The following is an 8,642-nucleotide window of genomic DNA, read 5'->3' as shown; positions in this document are numbered from 1 at the left end:
TCGATGCCTTCAATTTCCTTATGTAATCATAATCATAATATTAGAGTATCAATACAATTTTTTACAAAATTTCTATAGGTATGTTAACCTGTATAAAATTTTGTACATACATTTTAAATAACAAAAAATTATTTTCTTTAAAAATACTAATTACGGATAAATAAACTCGTGATTAAATTGAATTAAACAAAAACGAAAAATGCCAAACTCTGAATGAGATGAAAAAAGGTAGGATTATTTGAGTTCCAACTCAAAATACACAAAAAACAATCCGCCTATAGTCTAGAGAACATTTTTATCTTTCAAAAATATAATTAATTTTCACGGTCAAATTGTATTTTATGAAAATCGAGTGGTAAACTTTAGATGTTCTATTAAGTAAACAATTTGCATAAAGTATGCACACACGCGAAGGCAATCACGCGATAAGTCGAGCGAACAATTATTATTCCGCGGTAAACAAAAAAAAAACAAAACTCCATTTTAACAAACAAAATAGGTCAAATAATTAGTAGTTAATAATTGATTCAGTCGTTTAATTTGGTAATATATACATACTATTTGTTTTTTAAATTATCATATCGTGATGATGAAAACGGGATATCGCAATTATCTATCGATAATTGATTATACTCGTTGCATTGTTTCCAAACGGCAATTGAAAACTTCTGTCGGCGCATATGGTGAAGATGTTTTTTTCGTTCTCGCGATACACAATATTGTTATCATTCCAACTAAATATAAGACTGTTAAGGCTTTTGAAATCACATTCGAACCGTCGACCGGATAACAACCGACATCGTTCATTTCAACACTCGGAGAAAACACTAAATACCATCGACAAAAATGTTCCGTCAATTCATCATCATCGGATTGTCTTTGGCTTGTTTCGCACAGGTTTGTTTGAGTTTAATTTTATCTTTATTATCCAAAAAGTTTTGCTAAAAAAAATGTATTAATAAAAAAAATAATGTACGTGGATTGATAGCTAATTTTATAGAATAAGTGAATTTCGAGTTACAAATAAATATTCATTTTTAATTTTTTAAACAGTCTTTCAGTAGGGACTCGTTAGGTTCGCCAAACTGATTCTATTACAGCTTTTCACTAATATAATTTTTGACACTATCAGAGTGGTTCTCGACTAGTCAAATTTAAAAAAAAAAACCGAAAAAGATAGAAAGAAACACAGAAGTGCAGTTAGTTATAATTTTAGATTTAAGCCGAGCTTATTGTAAACATACATAGGAAAAAACAATAGTTAATTTTTAATATCTTTATTCCTATTTAATTTTTACTCGTGAATAAATGAATTATTAAATAACATTTTTAAAATAATTATGTATCTATGAGTACAAATTATTATTTTATTCATTCATAAAACATTTTTTTAAAAAATTGTATTCGTTTCTTTTCCAATAAACATTTACCAAGCACTTAGATGAAGTCTAACAAAGCTTAAAAGTGTCTAAAGCTGGAAATTTAGAAACATTATAATTTCTAGCATTAGCTCAAAATCTCACGAATTTGTTTCAACTGTCTTGTGAATTGACTTGTGTCGTCCCTTTACTCAAATGTTTAAATACATAAACGTTTGTTTAAATACAAATACGTTAAATACATCTTGTGTGTATGTCAAAACGGCATAAAGGTAATTTTGAAGAAAAAAAATACCTGTGTGGTTTCTGCTAATAGCTATTCAATTATTGTTTATTATGTAACTATGCCACGTACGACATTCTATTTAATATACGCTTGCAGGTGGCCCATTTTATGCCATCGTCGGCGGTGGCGCGAGACGTTCCCGAGGGAGAGACCGACACTGCAGGTGCTGCTGGAGGTGCGCAAAATGCCGTTATGGGTGCGGTGAACGATGCAAAGGAAGTGGGAACGTTGGTTACTGATCAAATAATCAAGAGCATTAACCAGGTGTTGATTGCGAACGCCAGGGCTCTGACCGCTTTCGGTGGTCTCTTAGGCTCCACCAAGAACGGAGTAACCAAGGGCACTTCGTCGGTGTTCAACGGGTTAGCCGGGGGTTTCAAGTACTTGGACAACGTCGTTAAACCGTTGCCGATCATAAACACGTTATCGTCCGGCATATCACAAACTCTGGACGTTTCTGCCAACACCCTGGCCACCGTCACCGATCACAACAGCAAGGAAACGAACAAAATGTTCAAGACTTTGAGGGACGCTGTGGACAAGGCCGTACCCGCCGGGCTGTCGTCCGCATCTTCTACGCCAGGCGCCTCCGACACCGCAGAGGCTGCTCCGGCGGCTTAACTCATAGCAATCCCGATCGGATCTAAGTTATTATTATTGTTTTGCCGGTCAACTATTGTCTTAACCAACACGTTGGCCTAATGATAAATAAAAATATAAATTATAATCTCGACCGAACAACAGGTGTTTTGCTTTTGTCGCACGTGCGCAGAACCCAGCTGTAGCCTTTTTCAATACTCCCAGTTTTGCGTCTTTAGTAGATCAGTAGGAACAACCAATCCATACAATTTACAAATACACAACTAAACAGGTTTCACGGATATTCGTGAAGACGTGTATACAACTAATACATATTATCTATTTCGGAGAAAATATAACCGATTCATTCATTGCCTATTCTACTGACAAATAGTGCAGATAGTTTTTTTTTCAATACATTACAAATATTTCGGTTTGTTTTGGCAAGTGGAGCAAGTTATATTCGTAAGTTGAATAAATAGTATAGTAAACGTAGTAAATTAAAACAAAACAATTTTACAGTAGGTATTATTTCAAAGGATAAATGTCTAAGATAACTTTTAGAAGTCAAATTTTAATTCCCTTAAATATTTAAGTCGTCCATTAATTATAAAACAATAATGTACCTAGTGAAACCAAAAACTGGTTCGTAATGAAATTTTTGTGTTTTTTACTTTTTAAATTATAGTCGAAGTATGTGGATGGAAATAATAGTATTCTAGCCCTTCTCTCACCTCGTCGAGAATATTAAACTAAATTTTAGATTTTATTGGACATTTTTTAGCTAAAATAAATAGAAAAAACAATTTAAAGTACATTGGGTACATTTTTTTCGTGTTGGATATATATATTTTTTTTTATTAAGATGTTATTTCAAAGACATCTCAGTGTGATATTTAAATCAAATATCATATTTTGCATTATTTAAATCTTTGCTTAGCTGACAATTACCACTAATAACATTATAAAATATGTTTCTACACCAATCTCCAGTACTTTTATTAATGTCATATTGGCGATTGCAAAAACAACTACATTCATATTGATAAACACGTAATCGAGACAAGATGTTATGTCAATGTTACACGATTGCTGCCCGCTTGAATTACTAACTGAAATAGGGTAAGATTACAAAATTTTTAATTAAATAAAATCTGGCATTTGATCTACATTTTTTTTTTTTAAGAAGATTTCATTCATGTAAGAATCTGTAAATCTGTAAAGCTTTGTTGACCCACATTAAAAAAAATGAATAGTCAACTTTAATTATGGAGTGAATTGAGTAAAGAAACTACTGTTACTAACAATTAATGGTACTAATAAAAATGCTTATACAAGTTATTATTCGAGACAAAAAATTATGATGTTAAATGCAAATATTGTATTTCTTAGGAGAAGTAGAAAGCAATATTTTCTACATCTAAAAAAATAATATAATTATTTTTAACTTGAATCTCCTAATTCCATAAAATACCTAATCTAAAACAATATTACTTTAATATTTTTAATTTTTCAAAATGTTTTTTTCATATGTACAAAAGACGTCTTCAAAGTGAAGACGTGGACACAACTGAAAAAGTACAAAATAACAATTTACTAATAGTAATAGTGTAATATCTATTTATAATATCAGTTTTTCAATACCAAAATATTGCACATCTAGACTTAAGTGCATGCACTGGGGGCCTAGTACTGACGATTCGGTAACGAAATTCGGTTCGGTAAAGAGAAATTACCGAATTTTGCTAGTACTGACGAAAAATACGGAAAAAATAGTTCGGTTACTCTTACCGAATTCGGTAAAGTATATGTTATTTAACCGACAGGTAATTAGGTGTCGGGAAGCTATTCGGGAAGTTGTTATCAAAGTTTTATCAACGTTCAATAACATTTTTTCTGTTTATAAATTGTGTTTTTAGTTAAGTAAAAACAATTGCGCGTTATAAACAAGGCAAATATTTTATCAGCTGGAATAATTCAACGCCGACCTCCACCAAGGCATATACATATGGTTTTGGTACGGACCAAGAGTTTGTAAGAACTTTTAGGCTTACTAAACTCTTAGCCAAAGATCTTATTTGTAAACTAACGCCATATCTTCATATCTTTCATCGTCTCAGCATTCGTGCGAGTGGGAGGGGCTGCCGTGTATAGGTAGAAAATAAAACCAGTTGTTATTGTGACATAGCCTACTATGTATATATATATACTCTATACATGATATCGATAGAGCAGTAATATTTACTTTTTTTTAGGGTATGTTAAATATTTTGTATTTGTTTATACTTAGCTGTGTAATATTAATCTATGTTTGGTGTCCCTGAATATAATAAATGACAATAAAAATCCTCTCTTCCTTTTTCAGTATGTCAGATGGTCGGCGCCAAGTCACCATTAAAATAAAACATCAGTGTATCTTACGTTACCCATCTAGACTAAAAACCTTAGCATTGAAATTTGCAAAGCGTTTTAATTTTTAATTTTTATCCATCTGTTCGTTTGCTATGACTTAGTAAGGATTTGAATTTAAAATCAATATTTGTTCGGGTTTTACAACAGTAGCGCTTCTATTTGCCATTAAATGATAATAATATTGGTCTCCCATCGATATTATTGTCACCGATAATCAGAAATAAATAACACTCGCTCCAATTGTTATTTTTTAATATATGGCCAATCGATTCTTACAAAGACACCTTGTACAACCGTTAATAGCTATATATATATATTTTTTTTTTTTTATAATGGCCGGGTCTTTGCATATGAGACTTTTCGAAAAAATGTGGGTTATCTGGTATTGTTACCGAGTCGGTAAAAAAGATTTCGGTAATTTACCAAATCGTCAGTACTAGACCCCCTGGACCCAACTTGCAGACCGATATCGCCGAAATCTTACTCATATGTCGCCCAAAAAGGTTTGCCTTCACCGCCGACATTGTGAAGATGTACCGACAAATTCTAGTTCGCTCTTAAAGTAATTTATGATGAAGAGATAGCACAGTAATACCTTTAATAATAATTTAATAATTTAAAAATTAAAATCAATATTTTTTTTCTACAGTATTATATTTTCTAAATTACAGAGAATTGAAAGGTTGAAAAAGAAAATTAAAGAAGAAAAGGACCGCTTGTTGGAAATATAGAATATGTACAAAAACATAGTACAGAAGACGTTTCAATTGTATGGCGCCGGTGCAAGTGTATTTGGCGTGCGCCATATTACTAAAAGACAAGAAGACTGTAACCACCAGCTAAATTTAACCCTATCGACCAAGGTTACAAAAATTAAGTTTGCTGATTAATCAATATAAAACTTGTTTTTAATTCTTATTTCCTCACACAATGTATAAATTCCATTGTTAGTCAACGTATAAATTAAACATTTTATTTGTTAAAGTAATTATTTGAAGGTTCGTTCGAAGAGTCAAACGGCGAGCCTTCGTCTAAAAGTTCATAACGATCTAAACGATCCAAAAGGTAATGCCAGAGTAAAATCGCGCAAGAGAAAAGCTGAGGAGGAAATCAATCGTGAAAATGTTATTTGTGATAGTAATAATTTAAAGGTTGGATATAATATAACGTGAAAAATAATTTATGAATTAAACGTTTTTTCAGAACTAAACGCACATAATTTAGTGTTTAAATTAGTATGATTTAACAAACAATTTGTTGCTAATTTTTTTGACAAATTTAATACACGTTCGTTTTGTATACATATACTTTAAAATACTAAAAGTTTTGAATTTAATCACAACAGCAAAATTTAATATCCTTATTATTTAAGTTAACTGTCAAACTGTAAGTGTTGTCAAAATAACCCTCCAAAATGTTCACTGCGTAGTATTATATAGGCACATTTCGTATATTACCTACAAATAAAATGACCATCACATGTATTACATAACTTTATAAAATTAAATTTTGTAACCTTTAGAATTTATAGCCAAAAGAATTTGCTGACTAAATTTTTAATTTATAAGCCAAATACCTAAAATGTTTGTAACAGCACAGGTATATGCTATTAACAATCGTCATTTAAATGAAATAATTAATGTTTAAAAATTAATATGATCAATTGAGATTGATCAAATTGAAACATTGAACAGAAACTCAGTTCAAAATAACCCACAGAGTACCATTGAAAATTACATTCGGCCATCGACAGCATCAATAGACTTTTTTAATAATTTCTATTTTCTGGTCAGGTGGCACTGCTGAGAGCCTTCCTATTCCTACATTATTGAATATTGTCACTGTATCTTTGTCATCAGACTTACTGATTATACATATTGTATAGATTGTAAATAAATAAAATATATTTCTTAAAAAAAAAAAAAATAATAATTTCTACGCACGCTTTACGATTTTCGTCCATTCAATTAAAATAACTTTTTTTTTAATAAATATTGACACGTTTACAAAAAACAAAGGAATTTGCAATCTTTGACAGTTGACACTGCTGTTCATAAAAGTTCGCACCTTCACCAGCCGTTATGCCAAGCAAACTGAGTATTGACAAAAATCTATACTGACAATATGAGGAGTACACTGTCAGTAATGTAAAATAAAATATCGTATGCACCGATAAAATAATTATTGGTGCCTTCACCTCACACACAGAAAAAAGAATTGTTATTTTCATAATAATTTAAAATAATTTTTTGTAGTTTAGCTTACCAAATAGCAGTTTATCATTTTTGAGTAAACAAATTATCTTTATTCCAAAAAGTTTAAATGTGAATCACCATATTCAAAACGTATGCCGAACTTTTCTTATATATGTTTTTCAAAACTACTCCAATGGAATTAAACGCAAATATATTTGAAATGAACGTAAAACGACATGTGTTAGTATTCACATAAACAGTTTATCTCTGTACGATTAATACTCAATGGTATTACATTAGCACGGCAATTTTTAGGTAACATTTCATAATAACACTAACAGTAATAAACGTCAACACGTACAAACTATTGTTACTAAAACGAATGGTCTTGATATTGATAGGTAAAATGTTTAACGTGTTTATAGTAGTGTATAATAAAATATAAGACTTTAGAGCAAAATTTAAGCAGGTGTAGTTTAGACTTTAGACTACACCTGAATTATCAAAACAAACGTATCAGTTGACAGTTTCATACAATTCTAATATTCTTTTTGGAACTTGGATGTACAGCATCTATCCGGGTTACTATTAGAAAATCGAAAGTTGGTGTTGATTTTGAGGAAGAGGGGAGGTAATTTTTCATACAAAAACTATAAATTAAACATTTCATGTAAAAATCGAAGGAATTTTTTAGTAAAGTAGTAAAGGGCGTTAAAAGAATCACACTGTATATTTTTTATTTTTTAAACTTTCCAATATTAGTTTAATATGATATTTTTGACTTGAACAACAAAACTAGCTTCGAACATTTTAAGCAATAAATGTTTTTTCTTTAAAATAACGAATTTTGGATTAATAATTACTAAATCATAATGTAATTTTTTTATAATGAATATCGGTTAATTATATTATCATTATTCAATCCAATTCGTTTTAAAATTCGATTCCAACGCGAGGTCTCGTTTTGGATTTCACAGATTTCTTCTTTTCATTTTGGGCTGCAATTTACCCTATGCCTTCAATTTCCTTATGTAATTATATTACATAATCATAATATTAGAGTATCTATACAATTTTTTACAAAACTTCTATAGGTATGTTAACCTGTATAAAATTGTTCATACATATTGAATAACAAATAATGATTTTCTTTAAAAATACTAATTACGGATAAATAGTTGGGTAATTAAACTCGTGATTTAAACAAAAACGAAAAATGCCAAACTCTGAATGAGATGAAAAAGGTAGGGTTATTTGAGTTCCAACTCAAAGTACACAAAAAAAAATCCGCCTGTAGTCTAGAGAACATTTTAATCTTTCAAAAATATAAATAATTTTCACGGTCAAATAGTATTTTATGAAAATCGAGTGGTAAACTTTAGATGTTCTATTAAGTAAACAATTTGCATAAAGTATGCACACACGCGAAGGCAATCACGCGATAAGTCGAGCGAACAATTATTATTCCGCGGTAAACAAAAAAAAACGAAACTCCATTTTAACAAAGAAAATAGGTCAACTAATTAGTAGTTAATAATTGATTCAATCGTTTAATTTTGTAATATATACATAATATTTGTTTTTAAAATTATTATATCGTGATGATGAAAACGGGATATCGCAATTATCTATCGATAATTCATTATACTCGTTGCATTGTTTCAAAACGGTAATTGAAAACTTCTGTCGGCGCATATGGTGAAGATGCTTTTTTTGTTCAAGCAATACACAATAATGTTATTATTCCCACTATATATAAGACTGTGTAAAGGCTTTTGGAATCATATTCGA

General features: G+C 30.3%; 1 protein-coding gene across 1 annotated transcript; it reads left to right on the top strand.

The window, feature by feature from the left end:
* Positions 1–759: 759 nt before the first annotated feature.
* Positions 760–2,367, top strand: LOC126847871 (uncharacterized). The gene is made up of 2 exons (XM_050588286.1): positions 760–897; positions 1,762–2,367. Exons 1-2 carry the CDS (start codon positions 847–849, stop codon positions 2,284–2,286), a joined length of 576 nt encoding a protein of 191 aa, XP_050444243.1. The 5' UTR covers positions 760–846; the 3' UTR covers positions 2,287–2,367.
* The last annotated feature ends 6,275 nt before the right edge of the window (positions 2,368–8,642 follow it).

Source organism: Adelges cooleyi, unplaced genomic scaffold, assembly GCF_023614345.1.
Source record: "Adelges cooleyi isolate 19-005CV unplaced genomic scaffold, UGA_ACOO_1.1 ACOO_flye_CR_arks_rails_tigmint_CR_PRNA_124, whole genome shotgun sequence".
Lineage (NCBI taxonomy): Eukaryota > Metazoa > Arthropoda > Insecta > Hemiptera > Adelgidae > Adelges > Adelges cooleyi.
This window is presented reverse-complemented; position numbering and strand designations above follow the sequence as displayed.